Source organism: Lissotriton helveticus, chromosome 5_1, assembly GCF_964261635.1.
Source record: "Lissotriton helveticus chromosome 5_1, aLisHel1.1, whole genome shotgun sequence".
NCBI lineage: Eukaryota > Metazoa > Chordata > Amphibia > Caudata > Salamandridae > Lissotriton > Lissotriton helveticus.
In genome coordinates, this window is record NC_136065.1 from 1,284,936,809 (window position 1) to 1,284,953,781 (window position 16,973).

General features: G+C 44.7%; 1 protein-coding gene across 2 annotated transcripts in view; it reads right to left on the reverse strand.

The window, feature by feature from the left end:
* Positions 1-295: 295 nt before the first annotated feature.
* The window catches only part of LOC144755317 (alpha-1,3-mannosyl-glycoprotein 4-beta-N-acetylglucosaminyltransferase C-like), a 221,357-nt gene continuing 204,679 nt past the window's right edge, over positions 296-16,973 (reverse strand). For both annotated transcript variants that reach the window (XM_078644118.1, XM_078644117.1), the window contains one exon: positions 296-3,040. In XM_078644118.1, the coding sequence (XP_078500244.1) occupies positions 1,893-3,040 (1,148 nt within the window). In that variant the 3' untranslated portion in view covers positions 296-1,892. The remainder of the gene's footprint in view (positions 3,041-16,973) is intronic.

Here is a 16,973-nt window from a genome sequence, read left to right on the forward strand (position 1 = left end):
CTGAGAGGATTCATGAATAAGTAAGGCTTTCCTTTCTAGAATTGCTGATGCGTGCAGTAAGCTTTGTTGAGCATGTGTGTAAACCACCTGCTTCCCGGATGTGGAAGGGACATTCTTCTGCAGTCAACAGATTCCGAGTCAATGGGGGAATTCCAAGGTTTTCAGCACAGTTCGGATTGTGCTGGGTGTTAAGAGGCCGTTGCAAGAGCTTCACGACAAGGAGCACTGTTTTCAATGACTAGCAGCACCGTGTACGGAGCTATTCTTTAAAAAAAAAAAAAAACTGATTCTGCCGTCCATAAATAACAAAGTTTAACATGTACACCAATAGCTAATCCATACTCAATCCACATACATTTGCTATTTCACATAAACTATACATGGTTCGGAAAAAATTAAGGCCTGAATAACAGGGATGTTTGAGATCAATAATTAAAACATTGTAGTAGCTCCAAAGTGCAGTAAAATTATCTTTTTTTTTTACTAGCATCATCAGCACGACATGGCATCGGGAAGTATGGGAGTAATTTAGGTACACAAGTAACATAAGTCTAGACGAGTTGTGTTCATTTTTAGGTCTTGCCTAAAGACAGCTTTTGCTGTAAGTTGGCAACAGACATATTGAATCCAATCAATCAATCAATCAATCATATCATTTGTAAAGCGCACTACTCACCCGTGAGGGTCTCAAGGCGCTGGGGTGGGGAATCCATTAGACTTAAAGTAGGCTTTTGGTCTGTCCCTTGTTTCTGATTCAAAGTCTATCTCAATTTCCTGCTTCTGAATTGATGGCTTCCTTCCCTCTTTGGGTATTTATCCCACCTAAAGAGCATTTTGGCTTGACTGTGTTTTCATTGGATTAGTTGTATCCTTCCACTGTTTACATCTGTACCTCGCTATGCAGTGCATGAAGGGATACTTTCTCTCCCTCTCTCTTTCTCCTTTCTTTCCCTGCTCCCACCTCATCTTTCTCACACCCACTCTCTCCATTTAAATAGTTGGCTCTCCCATGGTGCCTGTTTGTATCCCCATGTGCAATCCGTTGCCCTTTGCTGGATGGTAGGTACCATTTTTGATTGGGTTTTAAACTATTCAAAGATGGCCACCTGTTTGTGCACATGCATGGGAAAGCACAATACACTTCTTGACAAGCTTTGATTTTTGCTTTATCAAAAATTATTCTAAGATGTCCTACTGTGGAATGATTTCATCTCACAGTGGTTTTGCCATGAAGGATGGCAAAACTAAAAAAGCTTTGCCATAACTACTAGGTCAGCACCCCGGTCTCACATATGAGACCTTCTGATTTTGCCAATGCTTGTTTTAAATAATACATGTTTACCAACAAAACTGTCAAACCTCATTTTGTTTTGTGATGGTGCTGGTGTATGTGCAACAACATAAACCATATTCAGGGCATTACCCTACACTCCTTCCCCAGGACCATGATATCACAACATGGGGAATGGAACCAAGTTGTGGTGACCATCCAATAATGTGAGGCAACCATATATTGATGGTCTGTATTCTGGCTCCTGATTTTTTTGTTATGATGCACGCCATACCATTTTCTATATCCCAACGCATGCCATTTTCTAACTGGCCTATAACAGTAGATTCACCTTAACCACCCAGCACACCCCAGACCCACATTGGCAAAATCAGCACCTATTTGACCACCAGTTTCAAAAGTCGCCAGCAGAACTTCTTGCAGAGCATAGACTGTCAACCAGTGTATCTCTACCCTAGTGATTGAAAAGTAGCTATGACAATCATTTCTTATCCTTTATTCTCATTTTCACTCCCTCTTTGAGGGATAATAGCGCTCCTTTGCAATAAAGCATTTGAGCGCCTTGAGCCACATCCTGAAAAAGGCAAACCGTAGAGAGTCTTCAAGATGTATTCTGCTTGGTCCAAATATTTATATGTCTAATGATCAGCCATTCAGTTTGTGTCTCTCTCACTAAAATTCGCACACATTCCACAGAGAAGAAATAGAGGCTCTCTAGCCCCTTCTTATCAAACTGCCCCGTCTGAAAAGGGCCAATTGGAGAGTAGTTGTTGCAGTCCTTGCCACTCTTTTGTAGGCCCTTCCCAAACTCGAGCAACCCTGCATGCAGATAATCTGTCTCCCTTTCAGGTGAACCAGTCTGAACCTGGATCCTGGAGATATATACTGGTCTGTGGAACACAATAGTGAAGTAACTCCCGGCAGATGGAGACTTGCCCCAGAAGTACTCATCCACATTACTGTATGCCTGGATAGGGACATAGTTTTCAAAAGCTGGGATGCTTGTGAATACATTGGCAGGAGGGTTGTCAGGAATGTCCAATGGGTCCTCCTCAAAGTCCTCATCTTTTAACCGATTGGCCGTTCCCTGGAAGGAAGAATAAAGGCCCATGTGCTGGAACAGTGATGGTTTAAATCGAATAACATCTTTTTGGGTGAGAAGCATACGAAAATGCGTCAATAGCCAATCGCAAGGCATCTCCTGGTAAAACATCAATAGGAACTGGGCAAGCCTCTGCAGATCACTGGATTGGTAGAGCTTGCCGATGTAGCCTAGTTTGGAGAATTCCAAAGTCACCCAGTAGGTGCTCCCGCGGGATGTGACCACTTTCTTGATGGCTGTAAAGAAGGACTTGGAGCACTGAACGTCATCTTCTATCATGACGTAATAAGTAGACAGATTCTTGCAGAAGTTCATCAGAAATGCATAGTCCACATTCTGCTTGGACCTGAACTTCACTCTGTCCTCGGGGTCATTATAGTTGCGTTTTAGTCCTTCCAGTGCAGGGTAATACTCTTGCGGTGCATGGATCACCAGCAAGTGGCCAGCCATGATGTGGTGGGTGAACTTGTTGCCAATCTCTTCTGCCATTCGGGAGTTCCACTCCATGTCAAAGTCGGCCAGGTGCACCACCACTACCATGTCTTTCAGCTCCTCATTGGTGGACTGCTTGAAGATGGATTTCAGGGTCTCAAGGAGGTAAGTTCCCTTTTTCCTTTTCACGGAGCTCAGCCCAATTGTGATGTATTCTTGGAATGAGAAAGAAAGAAATATTGTTTTAGTATCTCATGAGCACATGCAACACTTATGCGAAGTCTACAAACTATATAGAGGTCATTTCATTGATTAAGTATTATTAAAGGTGTGCTAGCAATCTTGGCTTGAATAGACATCACAGATTCAGAAGGCAAAGGAAAATGGCATATCAAAGGACACCCGCTAGCACTACTGGCTTGTACACAGGAAAGTTCTAACATGCAGTTTTAATGTTGATAAATTAATAACCACTGATTGAGTCATTTGCATAAATAGATGTAAGCATATGTTGAGAAAACATTTTATTTTAAGTGAAGGCGTTTCATATTTCTTGCAAGGACAGAACCTAGACCAGGGCTCTCAGTGTGCTGCACGTTAGCGTAAAAACACATAAGGAATAAGTAGAGAGCATTGCTGTCTATCCGGTCCTGAACTGATATGCCTGCAGCTGCTATACCATGTGTCACTAAATAATCATATTTTCATATGATCATTCCTTCTCTCCTGCCTTCCATTGACCTGCTTGTGAAGGCAAACAACGTGTACTTTGTTTATCATAGGAGACTGCCTCAGACATTAAATTATTTACCTATCTATTTCATTAGGATATCTATTATCTGGCCGCTTTAGATACTCCCTGTTTTTTTCTCTTGCTCTCTTGCTGTCTCTGGTTCTTACTGACTCTCTTGGAATAGCTTTAATTTTTTTCACTCTCTCGCTTTCTCTTTCTTCTGGTAGTTTGTCTCTATTTTAATCTCTAACTTCCCTTTCCATCGAGTGTAGGATTCCATTATGCTAATCTTTCTGCCTCTTTGTCTTCCTTTGTTCATCGCTTTCCTTGTTCTGTCATCCCTAAGACTTTCCTTACTTCCGGACATATTCTTTCTCATCTAACTGCCCTTTTATCCTCTCCCCTGCCTATTCATCCCTCATTCATTTGGCCATCGTTCAGTTTGCCTGCTCTCTTATCTTTCAGTTTATTTCCATTGTTCTGTATTTTGCCCAAGTATCTACGCATTCATGTATGCAACACTCCACTAATGTCTCTATGGGCCTCCATCGCTAAATGTCATCTTCAAGTCTGTACCGCTGCCCTCCCAACCTTTTATCTGCCTGACTTTCAAAAAGACGTTTACCTGACATGCCTGGATGTGTTCTTATCTCTGCCTACATGTCTGTCTTTCCTGTCATACTATCTGTACATCTACCATTCTGTCATTCTGTCAATCATCCCACCTGCCTGCTCAATTCTCCATCTGTATCTCTCTCATCATTGAAATGAGGGAAGGCTTTTTCCAGTTAAAAGAAATAAAGATGTCACAGGAAATTAGAAATCACAGAAATACCGTTACCAATTTACAACAAAGCTGTTTGCTGAAAAGGGGATAAGAACAACGGGGCCAATTCACAGAACTAACTTACAACAAAATCTTAAACTTACTACTTTTGGTATTTACAGAAGGCATTTAGTAGTCTTACATTAGGATTTTGTCTTAAATAAGGATTTTGTCTTAAGTTAAACTTAAGACAAACTTAAGTTAAACTTAAGTTTAATTTAAGACAAAATCCTAATTTAAGACAAAATCCCAATTTAAGACAAAAACCTAATTTAAGACAAAATCCTAATTTATGAGAAAATCCTAATTTAGGACAAAAGCCTAATATAAGACACAATCCTAATTTAGGACAAAATCCTAATTTAAGACAAAATCCTGATTTAGGACAAAATCCTAATTTAAGACAAAATCCTAATTTAGGACAAAATCCTAATTTAAGACAAAATCCTTATTTAAGACTACTAAATGCCTTCTGTGAATATCAAAAGTAGTACGTTTAGAATTTTGTTGTAAATTAGTTCTGTGAATCGGGTCCGATAATATTATTTTTTCATTTAAATAAATAACAAAACATATAATGTATCCGCCAGGGATGTGTTATGGCTCCGACCCTCTTCTCCTTGTTTGTGAATGGAGTGGTGGACCATCTGAGAGGGGAAGAGACGGATGCACCATCCCTGGCGGGGGAAAGAATCCCCACTCTACTCTTTGCGGATGATACCTTACTGATCTCCAAATCCCCGGTAGGACTGCAAAAGCTCTTACATCGATTTAGCACCTTTTGCATAGACAGAGGCCTAACCATCAATACCTCGAAAACCAAGCTGATGGCTCTTTCTCCCTCCAAAAGATTTAAAAATAATTTTACGCTCAATGGGGCCCCCCTGGAGATGGTTGATTCATTCGACTATTTAGGGGTGCGGTTGAACAGTCGGATGAATTGGAAGGACCATCTGGCCAAAATGTTACTTGGCCACAAAAGAGTTTCTGGGGTGACATTGAGGGAGCATCGGGAGTCAACAAGCAAATCAGTGACACCGGTAATGGCCATTTATGAGGGCCAAATACTCCCGGCTGCATCATATGGCTCCGAGCTATGGGGGTTTGAAAATGTTTCTGAGCTAACCTTAGCGGAAAACAAGTTTTTGAGGGATGTGGTGGCTCTCCCTGTCTCTACTCCGTTGATCCCTTTGCGGCTAGATTTGGGCAGACGAGCCCTAAAGGATCTAGTGCGGCTGCGCCCTCTGCTCTTTTGGGTTCGGCTGATAAGGACCAAGGAACTTGCCAAATATGCTGCAGGGTTGGATGAACTAATACTGCTCGACACTGGTAATAAGATTAGATGGCTGAACAATGTGAGGCACCTGGTTTTCCAAGTGGGTTTGAGCGATGTGTGGGAGACCCAAATGCCGCCGCCCAAATCAGTGATCAAGAAGCTATACTGGGATTGGGTGCAGGCTGAGGCAACACGCATCGGGGCTGGGGGTTCACTCACTGAACGGGTTTTAGAGTTCAAGTGGGTTAGAAAGCTGGAACCCTTCCTTGATCTCATAACTAAGCCGCTAGATAGAGCCCTTTATCTAAAATTAAGACATGGGACCCTCCCGGTGCACGAATTCACTGCGAGGTGGTCTAATTCTGGCGGTCCATCGCGACCCTGCCCTGGGTGCGCGGCCCCTAACGAGTCTGTGGCCCATCTACTTTTTGCTTGCCCCGCTTACAAAGTGGCACGGAAGATCTGGCTGAAACCAGTATGTAGGGGGTTGGGGCTGAGGTGCCACAGACTGGCCCTACGAATTCTCTCTACTGATTCAACATCTGCTGTCACGGTTTGTGGGGTGGCCAAATATCTTAGCAGTGCATGGCTGACGCGTTCGAGGATATTGAAGTTGCACTCTAGGTTACCAATCGATCAGACTGGATGCAATTGAAGGTCCCATCCACCAGGACATAATGAACTGATGAGAATGTTTGACTGGGGTCGATATTAATCATACTGTACTGTATATTGTGTAGGTTTTAACCATGGTTTTAATGTTGATAGTTATTACTGTTTATTGGGTAAAATGTACTCTTTTATTGTTAAAATGTACTCTTTTATGGTGAGCAATTTTACCGAATAAAGATATATTCATCATATAATGTATCCTGAGTGTAGCAAATGACAATTTTGCTGAGCAATGGGTCTCTTTCATAGAAAATAATATTCAACAAATTAGACTATAATAATCTACATAGTTCAGAGATAACTAACAAGCTATATTGGCAAATAATCAGAACAGGATAAACATGCTACTTTTTCTATAAGAAGATTGCCCTTATATAGTGGGTATGTAGATGTGCACGGGATTTGCTGTTAGTAATGACTTTAACTGAACTCATACAAGACCTTATATGTAAACATTTATATGGAATTTTCAGCTGCTCCCAGTGCATTTGGGTACAAAATGTTAGTGTGCTCTATGTAAGTGAAAACAGGCCTTACTATTCCAGGCCAGAAGATGGAATCAAATTAATGGATAAATATGAATACAAATGAGGAAAATTACATTTGTTAGTAGTCAATGATTTCAGAAGATTTTTAGATCAAATATGGACAGGTCAAATTTTTTATGAAGCATGAAACAGCTTCAACAGCAGTGTGGGTTTGCTAACTCATTCATGACCCCATACATTATTTCTCTATGTACCCTCTAAGACAGTAGTTCTTAATGTTTTGAGTGGTGTGGAACCCCACTGAATCATTACTGGAATCCAAGGACCCTCACTGAGTCATTAGTGGAAGACAGGACACCGGGTCTAAGCAATTTCTATAATTAGGACTTTAAAACAATACACACAAATACAAAAACACCATATCAATGCTCAAACATTAAAATATTTTGTATAGTACACTTTCAAATATAGACAAGCACTGGCGTTGCCAATAGGTCTCGCAGTATGAAAGTTTGAGCTATTGGTTTTCTAAATGACATTTTTTTTTTTGTTTTGTGATTTACAATGCCCATACTTTTAACTTTTCCCATTCGGAAAGTTTGAGCGATTCGTATTGTATTGTATTGTATTGTAAATGACACTTTTTTAATTTATGTGTTGGTTTTGAAAATAGCAAAATTATTAGCTTTGTCAGTTACAATGTCAATAGTTTTAACTTTTCGCAAATGTGACACCTATTGTATTGTATTGTAAATGAGATGATCTTATTTCAATAACATTTAAATTTGTGTCTGCAATTACAATGTGATACAACCTATGTCCATCTAATTCTTTCAAAATGCCATGTGCCTCAAATATAAAAGACATGCACTGTTTATTCAGCACGTTTTATGCTTTTTTTTGTCCCAGTGAACACTCCAAACTCTATCATTGGCTATTTAGTCACACAAAAAAACGAGCATGCATTCCATCTCGACATTATTGACACTATGCAGCTCTGGGGCCTAGCATTTGGGCTTAAACAGCCTCTGAAAACTGAATCCAAGGGACTGTTTCGTTTGGCAGGAGGGAAATATAGCGCCAGCTATGGGATTTATTACGCTGGCATTAACTTAGCCTAACAAGTCACTTGTGTAACATTAATATTTAAATAAGCCTGTGTTAAAGTTTACACCAGGGGATCCCCGCTTCAAAAGGCTCAATCGAGTATTACAGGCCATTGATTTGCTGGCACTGCAAGGACCAGCGAGCAGACCCCACTGCAACACACTGGGAAGAGAACTGAAAACAAATATCTGAACAGCGCACGATCAAGGCAGAGGCGTCGCGGCTGTTCGCTCAGAAGCAAACTGCGTTTTTAAAGGAGATTATGAATTTGGCAGCGTTCAGCCCTTCAAATCCTATAAGTAATTTTGACTACATCTATTGCCGTTTTTGCGGCTTTCTGCAGCCTTTGTAGTCCGGGAGTTAAACGCGTGTTTACTGCACACATTTATTATAGCAATATTCCACTTGGTAACAATACTTTTAAACCGTCTTAATATCAGGTAAACCACAGAACCAAATAAAGAATAAAAATAACGTGTGTGCTGTTGTTCAGTGGGTGTGCCGGTTTCTACTTAACCAAGCATTGAGTAGCCGGCTCCAGTGAAGGCACTCATTAGCCGGGAGCGCCTTCGGTTTCACTCGGTGTCAGACACATGTCACCCCTTGAATGGGCTGTTGTGGTGCACAAGATATGGAGCCGATCGATACGTGTGCAAGCTTGATTTAAAAACAAGCTAAAACCGGGAAAGCAAGAAAAAATAAAGCAGAGGGGACAAGGAAAGCCGTAGGGGGGGGGGAGGGGGGAGGGGGGGGGAGGGAATGCGAACGAGGGGAGAAGTGTGGCAGGCAGATGGCTGCGCGGAGGGAAGCCGGATGGGGGCGGGAGAGCCTGGTGGGGGGGGGGGGGGCGGGAAGGTATAGAATGACGAGCAACGTGATGAGAAAGGGAGGGGGAAAACAAGAAAACAATGGGAATCGAAAACTAGAAACGAAAGAAAAAATGACAAGCTAAAACCGGGAAAGCAAGAAAAAACAAGGAGAAACACGAGAGACGGCCTGCGGCCGTCAAAGTGAAAGTACGAGGAGAAATGCGACACGGCGGGCAGGGGAGGGGGCGGAGCGGGGAGAGCGGCATGAGGGTGTGAAGCAGCAGGGGCCTGAGACGAGGCCGCCTTGCCTTTGATGTGGTAATGCGAGGCAAGCGGCTGGTGTCATTGTGCACGCGCTTTCACGTGCACTGGAAGAAATCGCCTGGGAATCGCCTGATCTCGGTAAGCTCTGTTTAAGCCACAATATATCGAGCTCCCGCTCAATGCGCATGCGCATTGAGATAGGTCGCTTGACCTAAAAAACATTTCAAATTATTAATGTTGCTTCTTTATTTGTATGTACTTTATTAATTTGAACGAATGTGATAAATTTTGTAAAACTGTTGCGGACCCCCTAAAGTAGGTTTCATGGACGCCCAGGGGTCCTCGGACCGCAGGTTAAGAACCACTGCCCTAGGATATCTACTTTTCAAAAATATATATACTGTTGTTAGTCTGTGATTGGTGTCGAGCTCCCCAGTATTGTAAGATGTATAAGTGTTACTTGTTGAATTCCAGGCAACATAATATGGCGCAAACCCTTTTCACACAAGGCTGCTTTAGCCCTATCTGGACACACATATACGGGATTCGGTTTTATTAACAGAGTGAGTTAGATTGTTCGTTAGCATGACATTTACTGTAGCTGGGGATTTTAATTGGATTTCAGGTGTAACTGTGAAAGAATTGCATGTCTTTATGCTATGTTCAATAGCTTCCCTGGCATTATGGGTACACAAGCTTTTCATATTAGTCACAAGGATCCCTTTGTCCATATAGCAACAGACATCGATCTGACAGGAATGCATGCTAATATAACTCACAATATACAGAGCACAGCTTTGGGTCAGCTACTTTCAATCATTGCTTGGCTAATGTTTCCATCATGATTTAGAACCATCCAAAACATGTTTCAGATGCAGGAGAAATAGCTTGTTAAAAACCCCTACCTTGCACTCTGGCTGAATCCACTCATAAAAAGGCCTCCACACCAACCTGGCAATCTACCACCTTGTTAGACGAGTGGCTTGCTTGTTTGTATTCCCTGGCTCAGCTGTATTGTTTAAGAAACAACTGCAGAAGAGGTGACGATTGGAGGGACATCATCACCAGTTCTGGATTTTTATTTTGCACTGCTTGTACCCTCTCCTGTATCCCATTTTCTGACTCCTCACTCGCAAGGCGCCCAGTCATAGAGCCAAAAGCATCAGGCCCATCCTTGATTTCAATCATGAGCAAGGTCATGGAACGAAAAGTTATTCGACAGCTCCAAGAATTCACAAAATCTAAGTTGGTTCTGCATTCAGCTTAGGTAGAGGAAAGGAACCAAAAATTGTAGCAGAGAAGATCTGCTTTCTTCACTGGACTAGGGTGGGTGGAATGTTCCTTTCGACCCTTGGAACTGGTGCAGTTGAGATCACTCAGCGCTATTCTTTAACCTTTTCAGCGTGACCGCGATTCCCCCTCCGGTGCTGGGCCCTAATAAAAACGGGCTTGGTCATGACGGAACGGTTCCGTCATGAGCACAGCTCAACCGTAGCTCATGACGGAACCGTTCCGTCATGAGCATGGAAGGGGTTAACACAGAGTTCAGGTCAAATTCCATCAGTGATCGCGTGGTGAAATATTTCTCCCAAAAGGCTTCACAATATGCACTAGCGAGATTTGGTGTCCCTTTGCACGATTTTTTATTGCAGGAGGTCACCAGCGTTCACGAGCGGTTGTGGTTAAAGGGCTGCCATTCAGGTAGATTTGCTGCTGCTTAAGTAGTTTTTCTGCTCAAGCTGCAGCAAAATTAACTGTAATGTCCGGGTGCTCTTGCATAATGCATGGGGCTGTTTGCACTGATTTTCAATGCTGCTCGTGCTATCAGTGCTAAACTGCAGCGCGAGCTGCATATTTTTCACACATTGGCAGAATTCCATGGAATTTCACAGAGTATTTCTGTAACTTCATGGAATTTCATGGAGTGAAACTCCACAAGAACCGCCCACCCCTAATCCTGACTAACAGCCTGATTCATCAAGAAAGGAAACTGCGACTCTCAACTAGCGATTCACAGCGAATCGCAAATGGAAAGGCGCAGATCGGAATTCATCATAGTTAGCGAGTAATTAAAGCGAATCGCACACGGGCGCTAAAATAGATAGCGAGAAAACAAACTCGCCGAAAATTCGCTATTACCCAGATATTCCGTCTCTATTTAGCGCCACGCAAATCCCCATTAGCGACATCTCGCCAGTAGCGAGATCGCACCAACGGGAAGTCGCATTACGAGCGCCGTGATGACGTCACAACCAGGAAGCAGGCAGTTGCCACCCCCATTCTGAACTGCGAGGCTGACCGCGAGGCTGCAGCGAAACAGAGAGCTCCTACCGGGACACCTCCAAAGTTGCGCAATTCACCCATTAGCGACAATAGCAATGTCAGAGGAGTCTGCACCAGGGCCCAGTGACACCGGGCGCAAGAGAAAGCTCAAGTTTTCCGAGCAGGAGTTGGAGCAGCTCATCGAGGGAGTGGTTGAAAACCACGCAAAACTCTTTGGAAAGGACTCCCGGAGGGTGCCAGAGATGGAGAGACGTCGCATCTGGCTAGGAATCTCAGCCAAAGAGAATGCTGTGGGCGTGACACACAGGTCACTGGACGAGCTCAAGAAGAGGTGGTACGACCTCCGAGGTCGTGCCAAGGAAAGGGTGGCAGAGAGGCTGGGCGAGACATCTGGTACTGGGGGCGGAGAACCTACTGTCCCTCCCAATACCCCCATGGAGGACCGCGTGGAGGACACCCTTGAGACAGAGGCGTGCATAGGTGTCACCAACCTGGACTCATCCCGACCCAGCCAAGACAGCCAAGGTAAGTGGCATGCGACTGCGACCCTGTCCCCTACCAATGGCCATGGCCCTATAGCCTCCCATATACATTCCAAGTCATACAAACAATGCACATGAGAACATGGCCACAAGCAATGTGGGACATGTAGTCTGCCCATAATGTAAAAGAACCCCAATGCAGCCACACGTATCCCAAAATAAGCTATTGCTAAGCCAGGCAGGGAATGTCAACCAGCATGCATGTAGCAACTGTACGTGTGACAGATACATGCCATTAATGTAAGTCCAATTCCCCTCACAGGTGGCGCCGACTACAGCAGCGACAGCGACATGCTGCAGATCGATGAGTCAGAAGAGGATGCGGAGGAGGTGCCAACACCAACACCTCCTGCACCATCAGGTGTAGCCCCACACACCGCAGCCAGGCCAACACCAACAGCTCCAGCACCATCATTGGCAGCACTTAACCCTGCAGCCAGGGCAAGACAAGCAGCGCCAGCACCATCCGGCGCAGCACCTAACCCTGCAGCCAGGGCAAGACAAACAGCGCCAGCACCATCCGGCGCAGCACCTAACCCTGCAGCCAGGGCAAGACAAACAGCGCCAGCACCATCCGGCGCAGCACCTAACCCTGCAGCCAGGGCAAGACAAACAGCGCCAGCACCATCCGGCGCAGCACCTAACCCTGCAGGCAGGGCAACACCAACAGCACCAGCACCATCATCGGCAGCACCTAACCCTGCATGACACATCACACAGCGGCAGGAGGGGGATGGCTGTGCGCATGCCAGGCATGAGCACCGAGCGCCGGATGCTACGCATTCACCAACAGCAGGCACGACGGCAAGGGGCCATTCAGCTGCAGCTACACAAAATTGGCCGCAATGTGGCCAATGTTGGTGATAGGATTGAGCGCATGACGGCAGCCATGGAGGCCAACACCGCTGCACTCATATCGCAGCGCAACTCCGCCCGCCGACGCCACCGGCAGCTCCTAACGCGCCTGACAGCCTACACCCGCTCAAACTACATAATGGGGAATGCCACCTCCCAGCTGTCACGACGGTGCCTGGCGCAGCAGCAGCAGCTGATACAATGTGTCGAGGATGTTGGACGGATGCTGGAGCAGGTCACCACTGCCGTACTGGCACTCCATCCTACTGGTGAAGGCAATGTGGGGAGGGACGACACCAGTGAGTGCGCCTCCAGTGTCAGCAGCCTGTCTGCCTCAATGGTTGGCGTGTTACGCCGCAGCACCAGGCCCACTGCAGGGACACGTGCCGTCCCAGAGGAAGAGCCAGAGCGTCGTTTGGGGGCTGCGCGCCGGAGGCGCAATTGAGTTACTTGAACATGTCCTAGATAATGCTGATGATACAAGCATGTCCTGTGGCTAGTTAGGAGCAGTATGGCGCAATACTGCTGCAATATTATGAATGTAGACATTACGTAATTATTGTGGATTTAACAATAATATTTATTCATGCAACATACATGGGCCTCCTGTCATTATTTACATTGCCATGCAGGAGTGAATGTTGGGTGAGTGGATTGTGGCCTTCAGAAACTGTTCATAGTGATGTGGTTGCGCCGTCTGTGTCCTTCAGCAGGGTTCTCCCCGCGTGCATGCCGCACATGTGCTGGTGGACGGTCGTCCCCTTCAGACTCACTGCCAGAGATCTCTACTGGTATCCGGCGCTTGGTTGCAATGTTGTGTAACATAGCGCAGACAGCCACAATGCGGCAGCACACATCAGGACTGTAGTACATGGCCCCACCTGTCTTGTGCAGTATGCGGAACCGGCTCTTGAGTAGGCCGAATGTCCGTTCGATACAATTCCTTGTCCGTATGTGAGAAACATTGTACCGCCGTTGCTGTGGTGTAGCCGGGTTGAGGTATGGGGTGAGGAGGTATTCCCGGAGGGCGTAGCCACTGTCACCTGCATGTGAGGAGCAGAGGGTGAGTGCCTGTGCTGCGCAGCTACATCATTGCAATGTGTAATTGTTGACAATGTGTACTTACCAAGTAGGTGTCCTTCCCCAAATTCTCCCCTGGCCAGTCGTGTGTGGAGGCCGCTGTGCCGGAATATAAAAGAGTCATGGGTACTCCCTGGGTACTGGGCCACGATGTCAGTTATGATAGTCTTGGCATTGCAGACCATCTGTATGTTAAGGGAGTGGTATGACTTCCGATTCCGGTACATGTACTCCGTCGCAGCTGGGGGGCAGATGGCAATGTGGGTGCAGTCTATGCATCCTATCACAGATGGGAAATGGGCCACATTGTAGAAGTTTAACTTTGTCAAGTCCAGTTCCTGTTGGCTGGTGGGGAATCTGATGTGTCGGTGTAGCTGGGTGAGCATTGCGTCAACAAAAGTCCGGAGGCAGCGTGACATGGTGGGCTGGGATATCCCCCCTGCAGCCGCTACTATCCCCTGGAAGCTCCCAGAGGCCAGGAGGTGCAGGCTACACAATACCTGTACATGTGTAGGCACAGCATTTGTCCGCCTTGTTGGGTGCTGCATCAGGGGGTCAAGGTCGTGTATGAGTTGAATTATCATGGCCCCATTTAGCCGGTACTTCGCATAGATCTGCTCCCTGGTTTGTCCCAGCAGGGTGATCCGCTGGCGGAATATCCTCTTCTGTATTCTGCGTCTCCTCCGTGCTGCTCGCTGTAGCCTTCGCCGCCTGACCACCATGTACATTCCTGGCATTGTGAGACACCAACTGCTGCTGCTCTGTCTCCTTATGTGTGTTTGGTCAGCCCTGTCCCTGTTCCTGATTGGCCAACTGTTTTTCGAAATTTTCGCTAATCACTTTTATGGTTACCACCTGCTTTGGGTTGTCCTTAATTTTCGCGGCGCTAATGGAGATTTTGAGGATTTTCGCTATTTGAGAATTTTCATGAATTCCGATTGCGCTAGTATTGCGATTTCGCTAAATTTATTCTCTAATTCCGTGCTTTGGCGCAAACCTACAGGGAATCTGAGATTTTATTAGCGAATTCGCAATCTTTGGTTAGCGCTTTGGTTATTTTCTTCATGAATGCCGATTTGGGAAATTGCGGGCGCAATGGCATTTTCACAGCCATTGCGCCCGCAATTTAGCTTCATGAATCAGGCTGTAAATTTCTTATCTATCGTAGGACAATATCTACTACACTCTCTAATGCCGTCACTCTTTGTTGTCAAACCATAATTAACAAATCAAAGTTGCTCCTCATCGGTGGTAGTGAAACTGGTCACATGCAGGTTCCATGGGGATCCCCATCGTCACAAGCTAGGTTAGGCCCAGAAAAAAACACTGTCATTTTACATGCACACGCTCTTAAGTTGCCTTCTTTTTTACACGATGACATCTGACACACCTTTCCTTACGTGATAGTGCAGGATTAGTTTTTATGAAACCACATCACTTACAAATTCCACTTTGTAAGTACAGTATGACCACACCTTTAATATTTAGTACAAGGTCTGATTTCACATTGTGCGAATGTTGTATGCTGTTCGTCCATAAGGCTACATGGCTATAACAAGAAAATAAACAATGTCAGCCTATCTGAAGCCTCAACACGGAAGCATGGATACTGTTATTAGAAATATACGAGCATTTCTGTGTTCAAATGAGAGGAGCACTCTGATGTCTTTGTGAGGTCACTGTTGTTGGAGTGTCAGCCTAGCTGAATACTATTTACCCTCTGCGAGGAGGGATGCCCAATGTGTGAGCAAGATGGAAAACTGCACACACTTACCTTTAGGTAATGGGGACTTACATCATCCAGTAGGGGATTTTTGGCAGAACACCCACCCTAAACTAACAGGTTAGGGAGCGCATAGTAAGAGTACACAATACACAGTACTTATATAACAGCACATATAAAGTGCTTCAGCACAATGGTGGAATTGTTTATTCTTTTTACTGTCCTCATATTGCTAATCATTTTCACTTGCTTCTTAATCATTGCAGGACATATATTCTATACAAGAACCACAATGGTTCAATAAATATTTAAACGCCCCTTTGTGTATTTCTTGTGTATCCACTTGAGTTTGCCAGAATGACTGAGCAAAAAGGTTCTAGATCTGTTACCACAATTCCTTAGGGAGTCAGGGTTGTCATGTTCTGAGGTTTCCCAAATCATTAGGTTCAGGGGTACTTGTGGGTTACTGTGAGCTAGAAGGACTATCAGCCAACATATCCCCAGGGGGTGCGCAGAATCAGTCTGGCACCATCCCAACATTTATTTTGTCCAAACAAACATACAGTTCCCACTAAGAAAGTGAAAACCATACAACACCTCTATATTGCCTTGTATTCAACATATACATGAGAAGGCTCACACAGTTGATATTGTAAAACCAACCTATGTTCAAATGCACACTGATACACATCAGCTGTATATCTCTATGAGGGACCACACAGAGCACTGTGAGATCATCTCTAACTACCTAAAAGATGTGAATTGGTGAATGAAGCAAACCCACCGGTGCCAGAAGAGATACAAAAACTGAAATCCTGAGAGTTGTGCCTTTGAGGGTAGCCTTGTTTTTCAATTGGCAAATGGAACACACACATAAAAAGCTTTTGTGTAATGGTTTGACTCAGACACTTTTTTGGTCATGATAGCACACAAGTAATAAATTGAATTCTCATGTTGCTAGAGAAGTATCCTACTGTTGCTTCCACTTCCTCACAGGATTGAACTGACTAGAGCCTCGGTGCTATTGAGACCCGTCTACTGAAATGTTGCCGGTGCTGAAACACCAAACAAAAGTCAGAGAAATTCCAGAGACTATAAAACCAAGTAGCCAACCCATGTTTACTTCTAAAGACATCTTCTGACATCAAACCTGCCCCGAAAGAAGGGTCCTGGCTTCTGTTTTTTTTTTCTAAAATCTTATTCAATATCTCCAGTCACTATTCACAAGCTATACCACAAAGTAAAGCTTGATACCCAGTAAAACAGTTATACTTGCTCAGACCAGATTCAACCACAAGATTTATAGTGGGAGGTTGACTTGTAGAAATTCAGCTCTGGGATGCTATGGCCAAAGCTGAGATATAATTGGAAAGTATAAATGGTAGTCTACAAATAAGTCTGTCCCAGTGAGAAGGACTTAGGCAAATCCCCATTGATCAAAATAGATATGATTGCCTAGGTTGGGACGAGGATGTGGGTGAAGGATGGGA